Source organism: Pomacea canaliculata, linkage group LG11, assembly GCF_003073045.1.
Source record: "Pomacea canaliculata isolate SZHN2017 linkage group LG11, ASM307304v1, whole genome shotgun sequence".
Classification (NCBI taxonomy): domain Eukaryota; kingdom Metazoa; phylum Mollusca; class Gastropoda; order Architaenioglossa; family Ampullariidae; genus Pomacea; species Pomacea canaliculata.
Window position 1 is genome coordinate 20218166 of NC_037600.1, and position 24577 is coordinate 20242742.

Below are 24577 nucleotides of genomic sequence, written 5' to 3' on the forward strand. Positions count from 1 at the left end.
CAGTCATGGATTAAAGGCTCTCCTTCAGTGATTAGGCCTCTGGGCCTTTTTATACAAAAAGATACCCAGATACTGCACTTTACAAGGAAACTCTGCAGATTTCATATCAACTCTGGAGTACAGGAGGCCATTATACAGGTCCCTCATTGAAAGTACAAAACTGCACGGTCACTTGCCAAGGATAATGCAAGGCTAGCCAGTCATTAACAGGCAAGCAAGATAATTTGCTTGAAACAATTACCACTCTGACCTGTGGTCTATAAGCAGTTGGAAAGAAGGCCACTCACATTACTTAAGACCTTAAAGTCGTCTCCAACCCAACTTTCAGCTACCAACTTCTGGCAGGCAATAGAGTCACTTGTACATAGAAATACAAACAAGATGTCCTTCATAGCAGCTGCCATCACCATCCTTAAAACAGATTCCTAGGATTATTTTGTTTAGGGTGTGTGCGCTGGGGAGTAGAATGTGTTTTTTAATGTTTAGATCGACTCAACTTTCAACACCTCTACACAAACCTTAGCATGCTTGCATTATCTTGACAGGTAAAATGGTTTATTTTTTGCTTTGTTTATTGATCAACTTTGTAAAACAGGTAAAATGCGAGTGAAGAAGAAAGAAAATTATATATCCTTGGTACTTTTCTACCCTGCTCACTCTCACACTAGCATTAACCTCCTCCCAATATTCTATCTACAAAAACAGTTGTTGTTACGGTGATAGAATGAATCTAAGAAAGTGTATGTTTCAGACTTCAGGCAGCAGCAAAGGCAATGTGAGAGAAAATGACAGAGCCACGACACAAAATGAAGTAACTTTTAATTTAGTTTTCATCATTTTTTTAAAATATCATCCAGAAAATGAAGATTTTTTTTCACTAAGCACTTGCATACAACTCCGATATCTGAAATAATGGATTATTGTTACCTCAGTTGTTTAAATCATACACAAAGATGATTAGCAGGTGGTGGGGAATTCCTTGTACATTCAGGTCCATGCTGACACAGCAGAATTTATACAGGATGTGCCAACCAAGTGAAAATGGATTCTTCGTGTGAACTTGTCTCATCATTTGGGAACACTTTGTGATGGTGATTTCATTAATTTTCACATTGCTCCTAGGGCAAAGTTTGGCGAGTTCAAAGTGCGCAAAAGAAAACTTTCTGTTTTCTTCTTTTCACATTGCAATTTTTGATGCTGGCATCAATTTCTTACAGGGGTCCATCTCCCTTCACCATTTCTCATCAGCAATTATGCTTTACTTATCCTTAAGCCTCCACATTTAACAAAAACAATGTAAGCTCAAATGACAGTTTTCATTGTACTTTCAAGGCTAGAAATGAATGGCAAAAAATGTCACAGAGCCATGACTGGAATATCATGAATCAGTGCAGGAGATAAATCTGTAAGTCTACTTCATCGTTGCTAGAGTAGCAAGAGCTGTGCTGAGTCTGTCAATTTCTATTGACAGCTGGTTCATCTGCAAAACCAAAGGAACACAAAAGTTGGACATCTAGTGAAAATACAAGAAGAAAATGTCTTTCAAGCTTCCTTTCCCTTTTTTTTAAATAAAATTGTAGCAGTGCTTATCAATCTTCAATCTTTATGGGACAAAATATAGAATTATACAAAAGTGGATGACAGCAATACAAGAAAATAAAAAAAGAGCATAAACATTTAAATGATAACTTTGTGCATAGTGTAACCTCACTTGATTCACCTGCAATGATAAGCACCCAACATATATCATTCTTGTGCGACATTGTGCTTGCAGGAAGAAATGGCAGACACACACATACAAATGCTCTCTCTCTCTCACGAAAAAAAAAAAAGGTAGTGTGAGATATAAACAAAATATAGAGCAATGAGCATATAACTGGGGATACCTTTTCTGAGTTTTGTGTCCTCACTTCCTCTGGAACTTTGGTCTGATAGTCTGGAACAGTTGAAGCATCCTGCAGCTTTTTCAGCTGTTTACCCAGTGTATCTTTTTTACCTTCCAACTTTGTCACTTCCTTGTCAACATCAATCACGCCCTGCATAAGAAAACATTTATGAGAATAAAAATGAAACCCACACACACACACTATACAGCATCCTTGAAATTGAAAAGATGGCAGAATCAGCAGTTAACATCAGTATTTTTTATTGTAAAGAAACTGCTTCCCTTATTATAGTTAAGAGAATAATGGTGGACATTTTGTCAGTTTAGGCTGGATGAAATCATCCTTGCAGATTAGCTCGACAATCTGTTTTATTCCACTTTGTCAACCTGTAAACGATAGCCTTAGGATTACAAGCAGCTGTAAATGAAAGAAACTAAATGACCTGTAATCTGTTAAGTACTAACCTTCAGCATGATATGAGCCTCGCAAAGAGCTGACACAGTTTGCATGGCACACCCTGATGGCAAGGCCTCCTCGATCAGGTAATGTATGCTGTTGGTGTTTGCTAATGTAGCTATCATACCCTCAAAGGTTGTTAAAGTGTTGGATGTACTCTGGTCCAAACATCGCAAGTACACTGTAAACAATTTTAAATACAGTCTCTGATTAATCTTCATATCATTTACATTTTTTGTATGCTTTTCATTTTAACAAAGTTTTATCTTTATGCCATTAACTCATTTAATTGTCTTTCTAGCTTGTCTATATATATATATATTGGTCAGGAATGTAGAAATTTCTCTGTAAATGAAAAAGGGAAGAAGATTTTGTGGAGTCAGAACCCATGAGATATAATAAATGAATGTGGAATTTGGCTCAAAGAAATCTGGTTACTTTTGATGTATTGATAAGAAAAAGGCATGCAGCAACAAGTGCACCTAACTATCTACCAGAACTCACCATCTACTTTCACCTTTGGAACCAGCATGTAGTCGGCACGGATTGAACGGATTGTTTTGATAACATTTTGTGCAAACTCCACCTCCGATTCCAGTTTTGTGTCACGGCATGGCAACTGCATAGAAAAGCCACACACACACACACAAACACACACGCACACAAGTACATATAATGAATGCATAAACTGTGAATAATGGGACCGCTGGCATGCAGTGACAAAGCCTCTAAGCATTTACAAAAGTGGTCAGGGATACATTATTTCCATGTTTCACTTGCTAATATTAGATTCATCATTTTTAACACCATTTTTCTATTCTTCTGTCAGACAGTACAACAAAGTGCCTGAATAACATGAATAAGCAGTCTTAACATTATAAACACTGTTGTTCATTCAGTGAGCTTCACAAGTCAATGCTACAAGATCTGCAGTGAGTCCTGAAAAAACAGATCTCAGGCACAGACTGTAAAACATGACATTATGAGCTTCCCAGTTTATCAGATCAGTCAAATTTCTAAATGACCAAAACATTCAAGCAGCTGAGTAAAACGTAGGTACATTCAGATAATCTTCTAGTTCCTACTCACCCCCAGTGGAGCCGCAACATTTAGAAAATAGCAAAGCAAAATAAACAGAAATATAATATCCAGAAGAACTGTGACTGACCTCTGCAACTTCTGGATAGGGTGTGACACAGATGCTGGGTGGAGCCTGAGTATTACGGCGGGGCAATCGCTGGAAGAGCTCTTCAGTGACAAATGGCATTAGGGGATGCAGCAGGCGCAAACCAACATCCAGACAGGTGTACAGCACATTACGACACACAGCCTTGGCATCTTCATTGTCTCCATATAGCACAGGCTTGATGCATTCCTAGATGCAAGAGGAAAGCTTGCAAATGATGCCACTAATAACGCTGTTTTAATTTTATTCTTATGAATGTCTACAACTTGATAAATTGTTTGATGTTTTTTTCAGAAGAGATTATTTTGAGCTTCCCTAAATTTATTTGTTGCAGAAATCTTTACGGTAGGTCATGTTGGATTTCTGCAGAAAACTATGGGAACTGTATTAGAAGATGGAGGAAGAAACTGGCACAACATAATGCACAATCCTGAAAAACTATGATACAAACTCTCTCTGACATGTCAAAAATCAATGCATAGAAACACACTAAATAATTACAAAATTAATATGTAGAATGCATAAAGTGTGCTAAGTGCCTACCAGGTACCAATCACACAGCTCATAAAGCCAGAAGTTGTAGATGGAAGTGGTGGCAAGGGGAAAGTCATAGGCTTGAAATCCCTGGTTACAGGACTCCACAGCTAGTGAAAGTCTGCTCAGGATCCACAAATCAAGTTTGGACTCCTTTCCAGACAGCTGTAAAGCATTTGATAAGAATGTATTTAAAAATCCATTATTTAAAGAAATGATTTAGTGATGAAACATTTGATGACATATTTTTGCTGATAGAGAGGATATTTAACATGCCTGTTTAACCTAAAACTCATTGATGACTTTAACTGGAGCAACCTAAGAACAACTAGTTTGTATAAACATAACTGTTTATTAGCGTACCAACCTTAACTTCAGACGCAGGGACAAAGCCTTCACCAAGACCATTGACAGCAAACTTTGTTGCATTCCAAAGCTTGTTGCAGAAAAACCTGTACCCTTGCACACGCAGGACATCAAGGTTGATGTCACGACCTGCAAATAATGCTTTATCTTCATTTATGATTTTCTTTTTAATTACAATTAGAGAAAAAGCCTGATGGTTATTGGGCTCATGTATGAAGCAGAAAGTTAAAAGCTCATATCCTGCTCAACGATATTGCTGGAAACTCCTTCTGCCTACCCTCTGCTTACCAATGGTGAACTATTGGCTCCTGGGCTACGACATTCTTTTCCTTTTCAGTTTATCAGGAAATTCCAAGTGTGAGCCAGATAGACTTTAAAATTCTAAGAATTTATTCCTAACAAATTGTTATTTCACTTAACTTTTGTCTGAAACATAGTAGATCATGCATTGCTTTGAGATACTCTAAGCTAACACCTCCTCCTGGTATGGAGCTAAAAGGAAGATGGGTTCTAGGGTTTTAAACAAAGCTGTGTGGTAATAATAGGTAATCATGAGCATGACTCACCTTGTGCAGTGTATGCAACCAGAGCAAAGCGTAGAGCATCCGTTCCACATTCAGGAATGCCTTGAGGATAGTCTAGTTTCTGAAACATAGAAAAGCTTCATTATGATCATTATGCCCTTGCCTCTAAATGCAGAGGGAGTAATTGGCTGAATTGGTGCTTTACACTGAGCCAGCAACTAAATTATATCACAGCAAAGCAGCCAGCCCTGTAAACGATGCCACATGCAGAGAAAGAACAGCATGCCCAAGATGAGATCTGAACCCATTCCAGCCAATCCTAACTGTGGCACCCTTGTGTTACTTGGCTGCTTGGGTAAAGGGTGAGAGGGTTTTGAAGCTTGGATTAAAGACACTTCTTTAAAGACATATTTCCTCACATAAGAAGAAGTGTGAATGGGTAGTCTGCCAACTGTAGATCACAAAAAGTATTTTAATTTGCAATTGGCAATTTCTACAATTGGCAGACTACCCATTCACACTTCTTCTTATGTGAGGAAATGTAGTCATTTTAATGTGCATCAGGAGTTGAGTTCCTAGTTGTTTACTAATTTACACTTAAACACCTGAATACATGTGCACAAATAAGACTGCTACATGAAACAAATCAACTCAAAACTAATTAACATTTTTACCTGTCCTTCTATGGCTTTATGGTACTCCTTTTCATCCAGATTGTAAGACAGTAGGGACTGGTGCAAGGCCTAGACCAAAGTTCAACAGAGTAAGTTTTCATATTCTGGATGATGATGTTAGCAATCAGTGTTACTTTTTATGCAATCAAAATAATTTAAACAAGAAAAGAAGCAGTTTAGACTGGTTGAAACTGGCAAATTAAGTATGTAAAAACAAATAAATTATATTTTAATAAGTTAACAAAACTGACCCACCTCAAGTGTGGTGCCACTAATAACATCTAAGGGATCGATGATGTTGCCGAGAGATTTGCTCATCTTTCTGCCATGAGAGTCACGCACCATTGCATGCAAGTACACCTTTGGATAAACAATAAAATAGCAACATTACATCTGTGAGTAAAGAAGACAGCAAAAGTACACTGGTTCCTTTCTGTCACATTGCCTGGTCTCTTGGTTCTATTCTACAATGTGCAGCTGGTAAAAATAAAAGAGGGGCTGAGCAAGTGCAAACACTGAACAAAAAGTTGCCAGCATAGCAAAAAACAGTCATTGATAGAAAAAGGTATATCAACAAAGATAAAGTCTTGCTTGAGAGCTTTATGCACTTTTCTGGAAGACATAAGAGTCAAAGCACCGTGGTTACAGGAATGTAATGGTAAAAGCTTGCTACCAATCAAGGTGTCTGATTAGGCTTAAATCCCCCTATTCCCCACCACCACAATACACATGTTCATCACATATAATTTCCCTTCTAACTATGACCCTACGCATCAGTTCATTGCATGAATTTTTCCTTGTATCTAGTACTATATATTCCCAATTCATCACACAATTTTCCTTCTAGGTAAGATTGAACCCCACCCATATTCATCATGTATAATATGAACATACATTAGAAAATGCATTTGAGTCCCAAAAAGAAGGCCCTACCTCAGTGAAAGGTAACTTGCCGAGCAGCGTCAGGCCAAACATGACCATACGTGCCACCCAGAAAAACAGAATATCATGTCCAGTTTCCAGCAAATGACCAGGATAGAAAGCCTCTAGGTCTGGAGTCTGAAACAAGCAAAATATCTGTCAACTTTAATTGCTGTAACTTTGGGCCCATCACTACATAGACAATCGGACTCTTGCTCTATCACAGCTATCTGAAATAAGACAAATGATAAATCAGTCTGCTGTATAATCTGCAGGAAGCAGTTTTAATCAAACACCGTAAGATAATGATAATGGTTCACCTGATTTGCTCACCTGATCAGGCCATCCAAAAATAGAGAATGGAAACAAAGCTGATGAGAACCATGTGTCCAGAACATCCTCATCTGGAAAAAAAATCCTTATGAGGCAAAAAAGAAAGAGGGGAAAAAATGAGAAAGAACCAATCTGAATGTTGATTTGATGGAAGTTGACTACCTCAAGGTTAGAAGCTTATGAACGACAGATCTATACCTGCAACAGTATAAATCAGCCTTCTCCATGACCCCTCTCAAGTTAAAAAAAATGTACAGCCAATTTGCTCATACTCTGGCATGTTTTCATAGAATTAAAAGAATATCACTAAGAAGAGAGAAAGTCCAAACCTCTACTTTGTAGCCAAGAAAGACTGACCTTGTTTGAGATGTATCTTGTCCTCAGAGACATTGAACTTCTCAGCTGCTTTCTTCATGGCCTCTTCCTCTGTTCTGCCTGTCACCCAGTAGTTGTTGTCAGTGTCCTGAAGAGAGAAAAGGAAATTGTTTTAACTGGCAATTTTGCAACAATACTCTTTAATGCAGCATATTAGCCACACTGTAGGGTCTCTAAAGCTAGACTCCTGGTGTATTTGAATCTGTTGGATCTCTGTAATCTGTATTTCTAAAGCAGCACCTTAACTGAACAATTCTTTCTATGCTCTTAATTCAAAGATGACCAACCATAAACAAATTTCATGTTGAATGGTGATCTAGCTCAAATGTCTTAATTTGCCCACAGCTATCCTTGGGCAACCATTCTCCCCCCTTTCCGCACTCTTGCTTTGTACCGGCACATACTCTGCTAATATTACTGCTACAAGCATATTTCTTCATCCATTTCAATGCTGTGACAGCTCAGCCAATCAGCTGTAAGCTACAAGTTTAAGGATTGATAACAAGATGAAAGGATCCCTTAGCACTTTGTGGGAGCCTTTCTCCATTGTGAACCTAGTTCTTGACCTATGTTTAAACCGGATTTTTAAGTGGAGTTCTTTCTGCTTAAAAAACTGGGATAAACAATGATCTCTGAACATTCTCAACTATCGAGGGGGATCACTCATTTAAGACGTGGCTTAGTCATTCCACGAATCTTCTTGCTAGTGGAACTCCATAAAAAAAAAAGGTAGAATAAATGCTTTTTACTGAGATTTATCGTTTAGGAAGCTGTGACATTTTTATCATCTGTGGTTCGTACAATTTTTTTTTTGTATGGTTATTTTATCCACATTCATGGCCTTTGAGTAAGTATTGTACTCAAGAGCAGAAAATTAAAAAAATTACAGCAAATGTGACCAACATAAGATTTATTTCTAGCATCTATATACTTCACATTGCTATAAATAATAAGTTGACCAAGACATCCCAGAAAATACCACATGATGTTGCTTCAAATTTAGTCCCATAACACATAAAACATTGTAAAACCAAAAATTAATGGACATCAACTTCAATACCTGTCCAGCAGGTACACTTGGATCGTCCACTGTGACAAAAAAAGCAGGTATACGGTGTCCCCACCATAGCTGCCTGGAGATGCACCAGTCTCTGTTAAGAAATAAGTGTAACTTCATACACCACTGAACAGTACTCACGCAGTCAGCAGCATCAGCTAAGACAAATTTAAGAACATTACTAAATTGCAAAAACTTCATATCTGATGATGAGAACATAAACTGCAACATCACCTACCTGCTGTTTTCTAGCCACTGATACCAGGTCTTGATATACATTTCTGGAATAATTTTAAGCTCTCCTTCTCGCACAGCCTAGGGACATATGTTAATACCAAATTTGAAAAAGCTGAATGATAATGTTTTAACAGATTGAAGAAAGATGAATAAATCACTACTACTAAGTAACACAAATGTAAAAAAATCCAATGCGGATCTTTTGATAATCTTACTTCATTCCTATGACTTCTGAGAGAAAGACCTAAGATATCATTTAAGGAAATGATTGCCTTTTTAACTGAGGGGAAAAAAAGATCAAGTATAAACTATAGTGATTCCAATCCTTTCACAGAAAATTCAACCTACCAAATGTCTTTGCTAGATGAACTTGTAGCTTAACAAGTCTACAATATTCTAAAGAATATGGCAAGAACCTGACACTTTCATGAAATGCAAAATTCAAGCTGCATGAAACTGAGCTTATTGTCAAAGTTCAATGGATAGGAGTCATAAATTAAGAAAAAAACAGTGACAAAGAAGACAAAATAACTCACCAAATCTCATCACAGATAAATGGGAGACATTTTCTCATTTTCCTGGTAAAGACAAGCTTATAGGAAAGAAAACAAAGCTGGCCTCAATGTCTTACCTTGACTGAGTCTGCAGCCATCTGCTTACAGTCCACATACCACTGCGGTTTGAGCAGAGGCTCAATGACATCCTTAGATCGACTAAAATGAAACATTAAAGATGGTTTGAGCAAAGCTTAATGACATCTTTAGATCAACTGAAATGAAACACTAATGATGGGTGCATAAAATAACTTCTGGAATAAGTATGGATAGAAGGATTGGTTTTGATTTTCAAATCCAAAATCTCAACTGTTCTATGATTTATAAGTGTATCCTTATCAATAATGAAAATCATTATGATTAAACCGATGAATACAAAAGACAAAAGAAAACTCCAAACATCATCACCAGAAAGGTATGACTTTACATTTTGAAATCGTTTCCCCATTTCATGAGTCATATGACAAAAAAGGGTTTCTTCAACTTGCCTGCACATTGGTACCACCATTGGGTTTTCTTTTGTCTCACGGTAAAGTCCTTTCTCTTGTAAGGCCTTCAAAACTGCCTTGCGAGCATCAAAGCGTTTCATGTTCTGCAAGACAAACAGTTCTAAATGATGTGTATTGCTAGACATGTTCAGCACTTGATAATTAAAAACGTAATCTTCATTTGTTTCTCTCCTTAAAACGATTACATTATCAATCTAAAAAACATGTTTGAAGTGAAGGAAAGCAAGCCCAGAGTGAGGACACAATCATCAATATCAAGTATAAAATAAATTCTTGTGTCTTGTTTTATTCTCTTAAAGTGTTCTTGTTGCAGGGGCATTTTCACATACTCTGCACAGTAAGTCTTTAATGGAAACATGTGACATCTCATTTTATTGAAAATAGCAAGAATTAGTTCAACCTCAGAATATGTGTAAACTCAACTAAGTTTTAAAATGTCTCCTTAATAATCAACAATTTAAGTTCTACAAATTTCTAAAAATACAAAAAAAGAACATAAACACGTAGGCATACATACATTGCAACCACTTAGCACCCATTATGGTACACACGTCAATGGATGTATGCATGCATGCACATACAGGCTCTCTCTCTCACTTGCACAAACATGCATGCAGACACAAAGTCACACAAGAGATAAATGTGTTTTGATTTAAAAAAAATAAATAAATAAACTCACTGCAAACTGGCCACAGTCTGAAGTAATATTGCCATTATTGTCAATTATTGTGATGAAAGGGAGCTTGAGTCTCACACCAACTTCGTAGTCATTAGGATCATGAGCAGGAGTAATCTTCACAGCACCTGTTAAAAGGTTTAAGCTTCGTACTTCTTACATGATTAACCTTATGCTAAGCAATGGCATTTTTTTTACTGAAGTATATGGAAACTTCTGTCATATTTTTGTTTTGTTTATGTGTGTCTCATGTGTGTCATTTCTTTCACCAGTTACAATTATAACTTTAGTGAAATTTCAAGACAGAAAGTTACATGGATTACTTTTGCTGATGAGATTCTTTTACCTGTGCCAAATGACATGTCCACAAAACTGTCACAAATAATGGGCAATTTGCGGCTGAAGAATGGATGCTGCACAAACTTTCCATGCAGGTGTTTGTAGCGGGTATCATCAGGATGCACAGCCACGGCTGTGTCTCCAAGCATAGTCTCTATACGGGTTGTTGCAACAATGATTTCTTCATCTGCAAAATGAAAATGAATTGGTCTTTTAAGACTCTCTGTTAAGCTATGGATAAACCAGATGAGTGAAAAAGAAACCTAAAATTTATCACTTGAAGTAAAAATGTGATCTAAATTGTTATTTAAGGTAATGCATTTGTCCTGGTGTGGGCAGTTAAAAAACTGAAAATTGTTACAGTCACTGAAGGATTTTGATTTTATAAACAAATGTGAACTACAAACATTCTGTATTGAATCATTAGCTTCCTTATCAATGTATAGTATGCAATCTTGTTTTGTATATCTGTCACTGTAGCCACATTTCTAATATTTTTTACCATTAAATTTTCAATTATAACTGTGGCTTTAGCTTATATCAGGTTACAAATTAAGAATTCAAGAAAATGCATTAACCTGAGTCACAGACAGGATAGGCAAAGAACACAAGCACTCCAAACTCCACTTTCTCTTTGTAGCCTGGAACACTCAGAAGTGTTCTACCCTCAATTTCCTTTTTGTCCACCTAATGAAAACAAGGATAAAGGTATACAACTCTGGTCTCAGAAAGAAAAAAAACAAGTCTACAGAATGCAGAATTACTTGACATAACAGTAATACCATCTAAAACTATTCACCATCTTAACCCCCTTAATAGAAGGGACAGGAACCTGATGATTCTGAGACTATGTTGGAAACCTATTATCTTGTGAGTAAAGAATCATTTTGCTGAGAAATGATAATGATATTTGTCTCTAGCTTTCAATTTTTTTTTTGGTTTAATGTTCTGCACACTTTCATAGAATAATCTGACTTTACTGAAAATAGACCTGAGGAAACATCCATGAACTGTGAGTGTCCAATGTAGTAAACAGACCTCAATATCTGATATGGCAGAGTTGAGGGTGCAGGACCAGTTCACAAGACGAGTGCTTCGGTAGATCAAATTCTTCTCATGGAGTCGCACAAAAGCCTCTAGCACCGCCCTGCTCAGTTTCTGCATGAAGAGGCCAATGAAATACATGCCAAATTAACAAGAATATTTTTATAGAGCAAGACATCTTTATTAAAAGACAAGTTTCAAGAAAGATATACACATTTGTTTTATTTGAGCATCAGTCAGGTCTAAAGCTGTATAACAAAGGAACCGAAACCGTATGCACAACAAACTCCAAAGGTAATGATGGAGGGCAGAGAAACTCTCTTTGATAAAATGCTATTAATACTTTTTTCTTTTATTTTTATATTTTTGCTTGAGGGTGAAAGCAGCTGCTGTGAAACTCACTTCAGACATCAAGAAAACACTTTGATCTTGAATATGTCACTGTGTGTGGCCAGAGAATGTACAATAAAAATCTTCTGTTCTCTCATTTGCTTCACTTAGCTTCTCTTTCAAGCATCATGGGTATTCCATCATAAATGAAACATTCACAGACTAGTAGACTAATCAAAGAGATTTTCTGTAGTCCATCATCAGGCAGAGTCAAGAAAGAATACTCTGCATCAACCAACCAGCTATAAAATTGGAATAAGAAAATAACTGGTAATGAATATATCTATGCCATATTTATAAAACATTTGCAAGTGAAAATAATTTGAATACTCATTATATGTTTGCTTGGTCACCTTAGGAAAGATTAAAATCAAACAAATAAAATCTTACTGCGTCCATGGTGAAGCAGGCACGATCCCAGTCAAAGGAACCGCCTAGCCTTTTAAGTTGATTATAGATGCGATCTCCTTTCCTACAAAAATTGAAACAAAAATGCTCTTACAATTTTTTAGCAATAATGTTTTCCCTGAAATGCATCTATCAGAGCATGTAAAAACAAACAAATAAAAAGGACTTTTTAAAATTTCCTTTCAGAAATATCTCCTGTAAGAAAAATCTTCTCACCTTTATCATTTCTCATTTGTTTCTTGCAAATGCATGTTGCAGCCAAAAGTTTTTAATTGTGTGCTTGGCTGTATGTTAAACTATTGGTTTGTTTGTAGCACCTCACACTGAGCATGCCTCAGCAAGGGAAAAAGAACTTTAGAAATTATGCTAACAAAAAGAATGCTGAAAAGTTTAATTTCTTCTTCTCTGTAAGAGAGTGTAGGCAGATTCTGGGTGTCATAAATGCACAATCTGCTCACAAGTTATGCTCTTACATAATATCACACTGGTTCATAAATACTCTTTTTCTATTCTGCCCAAACCTTCATCACTGGTATCTATACAAACTGTAGTATAACCCTACATGTTTAAAAATAAGCACAAATGCACCACTGCCAAAACATATGATAACTCTTACAATTTAAAAAAAATTCATATTACAAAATTAATGAATTAAAAAAATCAGCAGGCGCTCACTCTTCTTTCCATTTCCAGATCTCTTCCACAAATTTGCTTCTGCCAAGATCATGACGTGTCAGTTTCTCCTCACGCCACAACTTTTTCTCTACAACAACCTGAGTGGCAATGCCGGCATGGTCACACCCTGGGTTCCACAGCACGGCTCGTCCTTTCATCCTATGCCTGGTATAAACAGCAACAAAAATCAGTCCATGAAATTTCAAATAAGCTATAATCAGCTACAACAAGTTTAATTATTGTTTTTAAAGTATCCACAAAAAAAATATAAAAAAAATACAGAGAGTAAATACAATGAGGCATTTAAACACTCTCTTACCAGCGGACTAGACAATCTTGCACAGCATTGGTCAAGGCATGGCCAAGGTGAAGAGTTCCTGTCACATTGGGTGGCGGAATCACGATGACAAATTTTTCTTCATATTTCAGACTGCTGACATCTTTATCCTTTCATCGGCAAAAAGATGACTTGTTAATAAAATTTTAATGACATAGCAAAGAAGGAAAAATGAACCATAAATAAAATTAAGATTATTCATCAAAGTTCCTGTAGTTGAAGGGGAAAGTCTGTCAAAAAAAGTTTTGCTTAAGTAATGCTTTACAGGGCGTGTTATAAAGTCACTTACACAAGCTGTGGTAGTGCAACATATCTTGTTTAATTTACTGCATAACTGAGGTATTTTCTTTCAGAGGAATCAAAAATGTATATTTCTTGAAACTCACCAAGTATTCTGGCTTGAAAAAGCCTTGATTCACCCACCAGTCATACCAGGCAGCTTCCACATACTGAGGACTGTACGCATCAGGCATATCACAAGTGGTATCTGAACACAATCATAAGTAGAACACAGACTGAAAACAAGACGGATCACTCTCTGTGCTTTGTATTGCAGCTTAATTGGTGTTACGACTTGCATTAGAGAAATAAAATGTCATAGCACCCTATCAGCAGTAAAGTAGTTAAAAACAAAATAAAAAATCTGATAGGGTTATAAGGAAGTTTTCTAAGAATTTTTCAAATACAGAAGCATATGCCCATCTTGTACGACTTTTTAATCAGGCTAACCACTTTAGCAAGTGCGTTCAAACCAGAAGCCATGACCACTGGACAGTTTGACATGGCACACTTGGGTGCACACTTCCCCTCAAGTGGACCCATCTGTGGAGTGAGTGTCTTAACTCCATAGAGGGTTGAGGTGAGGTAGCAAGAGAGAGAAGATGGGCCTCAGCTTCAAAAAAAGCTATCTTAGAGATAAGTGAGGACTCTAACACCTTATTCTCTTACAGGTCATGCCACAACCTTCATTGAACAAGAAAAAAAACAGATTTTAAATTTTGAATGAACAAAACTGACTTTTGACAATTGAGACTAAAAACAAAAAACAACAAACAGAAAAAGAAAGAAATACAAAAGAACAAACTCCTCTGTGTAAAAAAATGAAGTCATCTAAATGAGCTAAATAACATTTTAAGATAAGATAATACTTTATTAATCCCTAGCGGGCAATTCAGTTGCAGCTCGATTATATATATTAAATCCACAGGCAGTCGTGTTGCAGTCAATCATACCAGCTCGATTAAAGTCATACATGATCGCATGCACATCACATTCATAATCCATTCAAAAGTCTGACAGCTGAAGCAACAAAAGACAGCCGCAGTCGGTTTGTCCTGCATGCAGGCATACTATATCGGCGACCTGATGGGAGCTGGACAAGTTCACCCGACAGAGCATGCCTGTCATCACGAAGGATGGCAGACACTTTCAGAAGAGTCCTCCTGTTATACAGATCCTGAAGAGAACTCTGGGTGGATCCAACGACTTTGGAGCAGGTGGATACCACACGATGTAGGCTGCTCTTGTCCTTCACCGATAAACTATTATAGAAACAGATGAACGAGAAGGACAGCACGCTCTCTATATGTGATCTGTAAAAAAGCTGAAGAAATTGGGGGGAGACAGAGAAAGACTTCAGCTTCCGTAGGAGGAAGAGGCGTTGTTGAGCCTTCTTCACGACAGCTTGAGTGTTGACATCCCAGCAAAGTCGCCTATCGAAGATGGTGCCCAGGTATTTAAAAGCAGAAACAATTTCCACCTCCTTGTCATGGATGACACAGACGGGACACGGTGGAGAATTCCGACGAAAATCAAAGACAATCTCCTTCGTCTTACTCACATTAAGTTCTAGAAAGTTGTCATCGCACCAAACAATGAATTCTTCCAAAGCATCACCGTGAGTGTGCACCGGCCCGCTAAGGAGAGACAGCAGTGCAGTGTCATCAGAGAATTTGACAAGATAGTGACCCTCATGACCACTGCGACAACTGTTGGTATACAGGATAAACAGAAGCGGGGATAGAACACATCCCTGAGGTGAGCCGGTGCATGTGGTGGTTAAGTCGGAAAAAGTGCCATTGACAAGAACTCGTTGCTGCCTGTCGACCAAAAAGTGAATTATCCATGACACTAGCTGATGATCAAGGGAAAACTCGTCGAGGAGTCTTCGAGCTAGGATATGTGGCTGGATAGTGTTAAAGGCCGAAGAGGATGTTGATATCTTTATTTCGTTATGTTTATTTACATTTTCACTGTACCATTGTGTTAAAAAAAATTCATATTTCACCTTTCTTCTCTCCCTTGGGAGTTGCAACGTCATATGTGATTACATCCTTTGGCTGCTTCTTCTGCTTCTTTTTCTGAGAAAATGAAAAAAACAGTTGAATGGATGAATCTGATAATAAACAATTAAAGCTAAATAAATTCTGCAAAAAAAATGTTATTTCTTAATGGAACTCAAATGAAATGGTTTAAAGAAGAAAAAAAAATTAGGCTAAGTCCCAATATGTGATTTCTGGTCTTTTGTCCAGGCCTTTTTAGCCCATTCAAGTACACTATGGTTTTGTTTGTCTACATATAAAAGTGACATGAGTACTGTATAATATCTATAAGTATTGAACTCTACAAGCCTGTTCTTGAAAGTAACAAAGCACAGTGTGCTCACAACAAATTCAAGCAGTCTGTCCTATCTTTCCACTACTCTATTGGTTTTTATAAAAAAAACTGAGACATCAGTGGTGTTGCATCAAAGAACTTCCTGTTTTTATTTGTTCTATAATCTAAAATAATAGACTTTCTGGAGACTATAAGCATATGGTGATCCCATACAGTGGAGAGGAATATTTGTAAGTTTTAATTAGGTCACTTCCTAATCATCTATGCTTATGTGTTAGTAATCTTTGAGCACTGTAGTCTTTGTTAATTTGCTAGATCTTTCGATCCTGGTAGTTTTAGCATTTATCAGGTTTTTTTTAACTCTAAAAAAACTTATAACCATTAATGCGAAAGTCTTTGTAGTTATAGCTCAGCTGCACTGATACGCCCATACTGAATGACGTGGGTTAGGTGACTGATAAGGCTTATGGTTCCATATTTCTGGCTGTTTCCTTTTTTGGGGGGGAGGAATATAATTAGTGACTGTGTGCATTCTTTGGCCATTCCTTGCATTCCCAGACTCTTTGGCATAGGACATTCAGTTTCTTCCCCACCCTGCTTGAGCAGCTCAGCTGGCACATTATTGATACTTGACAACTTTCCTCCCTTTAAAGTATGTACAGCTCTTTTGACCTTATCCTGTAGGACTGATAGGTCTGCAGGTTCACTGTCTCTAGTCTGGTGATTTTGGAGGATGTTGGCATCGCTTTTCAGCTGGAAGATTACAGATCCTTGCAGTACTCAGTCCATCGGTTGAGTACAACATTGCTTTGTGTAAGAAGGTGGACACAGCTACCTTTAGTGACTGAGGTTGTGTACTGATCTGTCTTAGTGAAGGTCTTTACAAGTTGGTAGGCATTTCTTCTGTCACCTCATGCCATTCCATCTTCTACGTCCCAGCATTGGCTTTCAATCCAATTCTCCCTAGCTGGCTTCATCCCTTTCTTGATTCGGGTTTGTTTTTCTTTTTCCTCTTCAATGTCCTCTTTTGGTAACAGAGATCTAGGATATCACTCTATACTGTAATTCTTTAGTCAGTTGATTAAGCATTAAGTCACAGGTACATGGAAATCCTATTATTAAAAAAAACTGTTTATAATATTTGTAAAATATACTTCAGCTAACAAAAAAATCCTGATTATTTGTCATTAAATTTTTCATTCAAGCAACTTTCGATTTCCAATTTTCTATAAAGCATTAACGTCAACAAACGGAAAAGAAAAATAACATATGCATCAGTCGGGTTGTCACCGTTATATATCCTAGTTTACACACTCTTTCGATTTCTTACCTCATCCCCTTCAGGCTTTTTAGACTGCTGTGCTTGAATCTTGTCTTGTTTTGCCTTAAATTTTTCAAGTTTTTCCAATCTTTTTGCTTCTTTTTGCAATTCTTTAGCACTCTTTTGCCTCGGCAAATCGCCTGCTCCGGCATTTTCTGCTGTAGCAGACGATTCCCCGGTAGAAGGTCCGTTTTGCTCTGGTGTATCAGCCATTGTAAACAAATCCAACTTCAAGAAAGTTAAATATCTCAATTAAGAGTTAACTTTCAAAATAAATAACTTATATTGACCACGATTGCACAAACTTAACATCAGAAACAGTTGCACATGTGGTCAAATCATTGCGTGAGACATATCCAGAACGAGGCAAATTTGTGTGAATGTGTGCGTTCTTGTCTACGAAGCTCTTAATGCACAACTGCAAAAAGAAAATTCCTCGATGACATCAAAATATATTTATTTTTAAACAAAATATGTTAATCAGATTGAAAATGATAATGACACGACTCTCGTTGATATTTACTCCTTCCTAGCTTTTGTTAAATATGGCGGCCTCCTTGAAGTTTTTGTCTGCTATTCCGTCATCAGAATGTTTTATATTTATTCGGAATGCAAACTGCATTAATAGGTCTATAAAAAGTAAACCTTTGCGATCATTTTCCAGCTGTAAGAATTTCTTCACAGAAAAAATTTGTACAAGAAAATTAATAGTTGCCAGTTCTGTTGGTTTTGCGGGGGTCACTTTCGCAGTCCTTAAAAGTTGGGCGCCTGTGTGGCCGACTCTTGCAGCAGAGAGCAGACAGAAACCTGACTTCAAACCCTCGAAAAGCGTACGTATAAACTTCTTTGAATCGTGCGTTCATTTTACACCACAGATTTTAATATTAAATTTGTGCCACGGATAATCCCATTAAATTTCATTGCCCTCATTCTCTTCATTGAAGCTTTTCACGCTCTCTACTTCACTCTCTATTTCGTGGATCTTGAGGAGTAGGTTGATCTCTTGTCTACAATTTAACTCCTGCTCCGTTCATTTTTTTTTATTTTTTTATTTTTTTATTTTTTTCTTACCGTTATGTTGAGCGCTCCTTGATGGTGGAAAGTCAACATGATTATTATTGTTGTTATGAATAATATTACAAAATAATAATCAGATCAGCATTTGGATATTAGCAAATGTAACTATTGTTTGCATTTATTTATAATTCTGTTTTGCAGATTCGGATTGAGACAGATAACTCAGGATTGAAGCTGACTTTATTTCAGTTTCAAACATGCCCATTCTGTTGCAAAGTTCGAGCTGTGCTAGATTACTATGGGTTGTCATATGACATTGTGGAAGTCAATTCTGTCACCAAAAAGCAGATAAAGTGGTCTAACTACAAGAAAGTCCCAGTCCTTATAGCAGATGGCATAGGTGAATCTGGATATCTGGTAAAATCTAAACTGTCATCTTTTTTCCTAAAACAGTTTATTATGAGTAAATAATTAGGTGTTCACTACATGGCACAGTGAGTATAGTATTATGGTGTTCCTGTATTAACCTCACATATATATCTCATTGACTCTTATGGCTATGGAAGAAAGATGGTTGGTATGGTATTACAGGAGAAAAATGAAAATGGTAATTAATGATGCTAAATTATATACACCTATTAAAATGTTTGAAAGCAACGATGGGATTTCTACATGTGGGTTCTATGTATGTGTGGCTGTCTAGTGAGTTATGAAATTATTGAACAAATGCAAGGTATTAGAAAGTACCTTTGCTCTTGCATATGTAGCATTGCTTGTTTCTTCTGCTGTTACAGGTGCATACCCAAAAAAAAAAAAAATCACAAGCAAAGTAGCAAGTGACAGTGAACAGTTTAATTTTATGGGGCACATCATGTGCAGGTGATGTGCCATTTTATGCCAAAATGGTTAGTATGGTTGTGATTTGTCTTTTTTTTATTTTTGAAATTTGTTAATATAGTCTTTTCTTTTTTCAGCAACTCAATGATTCTTCCGTAATTATCAGTGTGTTAGAATCCTGGAGAAAAGATCCCTGCCAATCACTACAAAAACTTCTTGAATGCTATGTAGTGATAGAGAGTGAAGAAAAAGGAAAGAAAGTCTATGAGTATCCAAATAAGTACTTTATCATGTTGATGGAGAAAGAAGATGCATCTTCAAATCCAGCACAACGCCAGTAAGTAATATATTATAATATAATGATAAGGTTGTAATAAGGCACTGAGAGATCCTCTAAGGAAAACAGATGGCACAATAGCTTATGTATCAGTTGACAAAAGTTAGAATAGAAAGACAAATGTGACCCTCCACGACTGAGTCTTAAGTCGCACGGAGCAGTTTTGTGCTCGAGGCCCCGAAAGGTGATAGGGGTCAATTTTGTGCAGTTTGACTTTTCTTTAAAAATGGATTCCTTGGTTATTAAACTATCAGGACAATACACTGCTATGTTAAAATAAAAGTTAGAAATCGACTTAAAATATGTTTTAATCGAGGTACCCTACTGCGATCCGTACTGCTTTCAGACGAAATTCAAACGCTGTTTCCATACTGTTTCCCAGTCATAACTCATCGTGTTATACCTTGACAGAAAGCACAGAGTCAGTACGTTTAACTTCTTCAAAGAACAATTCAAATATTAACCGATAAAAAGATTTGTCTGCAAACGTTTAGGAGTAAACAGACCCGGTTGGCCATCTTGAGGCTAATCTTTGAACCCGCTTTTCTCAAAGTGGCCGCCAATGTACTTTCACACTTCAAACGTTTATAACTCATTCAATGTTAGGACTAGAACAACAACTTTTGCATCAAAAGAAAGTTTAGAACCTGTACTTTTTAAAAATATGCAATTTAGCATATCTGAAATTCCCGACTTAAGACTCATTTCGTCATGGGGGGTCACAAATAGAGTAATTAATTTACATATTTGTTATTAATTGTATGATATTCATGATCAGAAAATGTAGGACAGTTGTCCTACAGAGTGATTTTTTAAAATTATTTTCTAAAATGACACTGTCTCAGTAGCTGACTACAAGCATAGTAGGCCATACTAGTGTGCACATTATTTTATTTTGTAGCGGTTATCTTCTTCTTGACGATATACTACAGTTCACGATTATCTTGGCATTTTAAATACTTTTTTTTATTTTTGCAATGGTCAGATACAGATATCTACTCTCTGTAATTGTCTAAAGATTTATATTCCTGTTGTGTAAATCAGGTGTGTACTGGTTTGCAAGTAAATGTATTTGTTTATATCTGTATTTGTACATTCTTTGCTTTTATGTTCGGGTGGCATTTTGTTTTGCATAATGGAGATTATTGAAAACAGTAGAAAAAAAAATTTATTTTCAGAGAAGAGCGTAAGTGGAGAAAGTGGGCTGATGATCACCTGGTCCACATGCTGTCTCCGAATGTGTATCGCTCCCCATCAGAAGCTCTGCAAGCATTCCGATATTTTTCAGAAGTTGGAGAATGGGAGAAAAACTTCTCCAGCCTAGAGAGATGGATTATCATTTGGACAGGGTCAACTGTCATGTATCTTTTGGGGAAAATGTTGAAGAAAAAGTGAGTAAATTATATTTTCCCACTTTTTGGTGGTAAATCCCATTAACGTGATGTATCAGCAGTTTGAAAAAAAAAAGCACCATAATCAAAAATGTTTAACATCTGAAGTATTTTCAATTCCTTTATAATTCTAAAATGAGTAAAAAAAACAATATCCACCATTTTGAAAAAAATTGATTCTTTGCTTGCTGCTTATGGAGAATGATGTGTTTGTTGAATTATCTGTAGGAAGTTTTCTTGAGATGTTTTCATTCTTCTGTTGTAGATTTTGTTAAGCACTTACACATGTGTTGGGGATGCTGTTGCATTAAAATCAAAGTCTGTAAAAAAAGACAAAAAGCATGACCCTATAAACATACTTTGTAATTTTGTTTCCTGTTTGATTGATCTAGTGCTTTTCCACTGATCTGCTTCATTAATGTCTTTGGGGGAAAAGTTGTTAAAGAGAGGTAACTGAAGAAGAAAACATAAAGTGATAGATACTTTTAGAAATATTTTGTAAATCCGTGTGAAATTTTGTTGTGTTGAATGGTTCATTTTTATTAATTACCTTACAGGTATCATTTAAAGGATGATGTCCGTGAATCATTGTATGATGCCTGTAGAGAATGGATGCTTGCTGTTGGCACAGACCGCATATTCATGGGTGGAGACCAGCCAAACTTAGCCGACTTGGTAAATAAAAAAAAAATATTCATGTGAAAATGACCAGCATCAGTGAAAATCAAACAAAAGCACATAGTTTATGCAATTCTGTGCCATTTTGATGAGAGATTATAGGCTTTGATATGCATGGTTAATTCCTGAAGGTACTCAAAAAAATAACACTTTGAGAAAGAAAAATTTAAAAGAACTGGAACCATAAAAAGAGAATTAAAGGGTCAGAGGCATAGATAAGGATTTCTAACTGTCTTTCAACTTGCAGATTAATCACAATTAGAGCAAGGTTTATTTTTCCATTTTAGCTGATTGTGTTTCTTCTCTAAATCTGCATCTTGTTCCTTTGTTTCATGTTTTCATTTTGTCCAGTTAGTAAATGATTCTCATTTTCTCTAATCTAAAGGCAGTCTATGGTGTGCTGAATGCTATAGAAGGTTGTCAAGCATTTCAAGATGTCCTTGATTGCACCAACATTGGACCCTGGTATAGAGCTGTTCAGAAAATGGTCAATTCGCATGCAGGTTCTCATCCACTTAGCACCTATGACATTGCACAGTTTCCTTAGTCTGAGAGGTTTTTTTGAATTGCTACTGTGGTCAGTGTATATTTCAGGATATTTTAATGTTGCAATGAACCATTTGGGATTCCTAGAGCTTACTTTTCTGAGCAAATATTAAATTGTTTTGAGGACATGGTAGGATCGCTTGCAAACATGAAACAGACATTTTCAGCATTTTGGCTGGTTTGTTAGGAATGGATATGGCCCTTTATTTGTTGTTTTTTGTTTTGTTAATATTACTGGGCTTCTTGAGTACAGCTAATTCTTAAACAATGTTTTTATGTGGACATTTCTAATGCTCCTTGCTAATGCCATTAACAGTTTTACTGGCATTTTTTTTTTTAAGTTTGTAATGGTAAAAGCTTTAATTGCTCTGTTAAAAAAAATAGAGAAAGTTAATACCTGTAAAGTTACCGAAAAAGATGTAAATGAGCTAGTGAAACAAAGGACTATCTGGATTTAAGCATTTCAGCTTACTGAGGCAAGGTGTTTTATGCTGTCCTGTAAATTTTTTTTCAAGGGACAAATCCCCATTATATAAACATGTGGTCTTCACGAGAACAATAAAATATGGTAAATTTCATATTGAGAAATCTTGTAAATTAGGCACTCGCTACCTCTGTCTTGTACTTGGAAACTTTTCATTTATGTGTTTCAGATGTTTGTATTGCTGCTTGCACGTCATTTTTTTTTTCTTTTTTTTATCGTTGTATTGGTCTTGCAAGTTCTACTGTGTTTTTAAATGAACTGTTGCTCATTGCTCATTTATAGCTCACATTTGTAATTTCTTTAACAAATAGGTGGCAACTGATTGAATTCAAGCAATCTTATAAGGAAAGAATAAAGCTATTGATGGTGAAAGAAGCTGGTGTTATTTTACAAGGTATGCTAGCCTGGTCTCCTGCATATTTTTACTTTACATTTGTGAACTAAGACCAAAAGCATCTCTTTGCAGCACATCTTTAATTGGTGTTTAATTGCTACTAACACTAAGTCATCTGAGTAGAGTTTATAAATACCATACTGGAATCCCAAGCTTATTTAGAGGTTCTAAAGAAAATTGAAAAAAAAAATTAGAATAAGGGGGTTGCCTTTCGTACACAGTGGGTATAAACATTCTTACATGCTGCACAGATTAAAGCCTTTAAACAAGTCAAATATCTTGTAGTTATGAATACAAGGTTGAGTTTTTAAAAACTTATTTTTTGATAATGTCTTAAGTCTTTTTGAAATTTTGAAACTTTAATTTCTAATTTAGCAAACAAATAAAATATAAAAAGTTGAAAGAAAACAAACTTTATGGCTGCTTCTATAAGGTACAAAATCACAGAGAGATCTCCCAAAAGCCTGCGTAAGTCCAAGTATCTGACTGCTGAATATATAAATGTAACTAAATGAAGGTCTTTGACTTCTTCTGTCACTGTTATCTATACTTTTATGATGTCACTCTGCTGCCAGAAGCACCTTGTCCTGAGTCAGGGGGTGTACCATCAGATCTGCCATTTAGTTCCTGAAGCTCTCGTTGAACTTCTTTGCTATCTGCAAGAAGGGCTTTTAGTTTGGTGACCAAATCATCATTACGTGCTTCCAGATCATTTAGACAGGCATTTAGCTGGTCCAGCTGGTTATCCAAAGCCATGTATTCTTCATCTGAAATATATTAAAAATTAGAACTGTAAGTTTCTTTTGGTTCTTCTTAACACTGAAATGTATTTTCTTTTTCAAAAAATTTAAAATAGCAAGATCAATTCACACATATTTCACTCTAGTGTCTTTCGTGAACATACAATAATAATAATAAACACATTTATACGACGCCTTTATCCAGCAAGACTCAGAGTGATTTACAGTAAGAGTGCACTTGTATAGCCTGCATCACTGTCAAAAATATAAGATCAGTGCACTGCACAGGAAGATCAAATAACGGTCCAATAAAGAAACACAACACAAAGATAAAGTGGTGATGTGACACAACAGCACAGCAATAATTGAGTTTAGAAAACCAAAGACACATTTAGATTTTGCATTCAGCTTTATTTCTGTATCTAAAATAAGCTCAACACCACACAAAAGATAAAAATCTATCCATAACGAGTTGTTATACACTGCATGAACTTGCTGATTTTGTCACTGACGATCAGTTAGGAATTTATTTCGTTGACAATGTTATATTTAAAAAGAAAAAAAAATGCTCTCACCTTCCTCGAAATCATCAATTTCATTTTCTGCACTGATCTGAACACTTTCTATCGAGGGTATTTCTTCACTGTCACCAACAAATTCTTTTGGATTGGCTTCACTATCTTCTCTATCCTCTCCTTCGGCCATTTTGTAGTCATGTGATCAGAGTTAGGTCCA

The 24577-nt window shown here is 36.3% G+C and overlaps 3 protein-coding genes across 3 annotated transcripts; 1 reads left to right on the forward strand and 2 right to left on the reverse strand.

The window, feature by feature from the left end:
• Positions 1-554: 554 nt before the first annotated feature.
• Positions 555-17783, reverse strand: LOC112574663 (valine--tRNA ligase-like). Its single transcript, XM_025255868.1, has 27 exons — positions 17428-17783; positions 15769-15841; positions 13868-13968; positions 13464-13591; positions 13145-13309; positions 12452-12533; positions 11666-11785; positions 11206-11314; positions 10635-10814; positions 10292-10416; positions 9592-9695; positions 9181-9262; positions 8551-8627; positions 8316-8406; positions 7238-7343; positions 6881-6951; positions 6560-6685; positions 5882-5986; positions 5627-5695; positions 4995-5073; positions 4430-4557; positions 4072-4227; positions 3511-3717; positions 2847-2961; positions 2351-2523; positions 1887-2036; positions 555-1480 (listed from the first exon to the last, which is right to left on the reverse strand). Exons 1-27 carry the CDS (start codon positions 17629-17631, stop codon positions 1412-1414), a joined length of 3195 nt encoding a protein of 1064 aa, XP_025111653.1. The 5' UTR covers positions 17632-17783; the 3' UTR covers positions 555-1411.
• A 147-nt stretch (positions 17784-17930) lies between these two features.
• Positions 17931-23080, forward strand: LOC112574666 (prostaglandin E synthase 2-like). Its single transcript, XM_025255871.1, has 6 exons — positions 17931-18248; positions 18637-18852; positions 19410-19609; positions 20788-21000; positions 21558-21675; positions 22064-23080. The coding sequence occupies exons 1-6, from the start codon at positions 17964-17966 to the stop codon at positions 22223-22225; spliced, it is 1194 nt and encodes a 397-aa protein (XP_025111656.1). The 5' UTR covers positions 17931-17963; the 3' UTR covers positions 22226-23080.
• Positions 23081-23167: 87 nt separating this feature from the next.
• LOC112574667 (UPF0184 protein C9orf16 homolog) lies at positions 23168-24571 on the reverse strand. Its single transcript, XM_025255872.1, has 2 exons — positions 24418-24571; positions 23168-23869 (listed from the first exon to the last, which is right to left on the reverse strand). Exons 1-2 carry the CDS (start codon positions 24545-24547, stop codon positions 23655-23657), a joined length of 345 nt encoding a protein of 114 aa, XP_025111657.1. The 5' UTR covers positions 24548-24571; the 3' UTR covers positions 23168-23654.
• Positions 24572-24577: the final 6 nt, after the last annotated feature.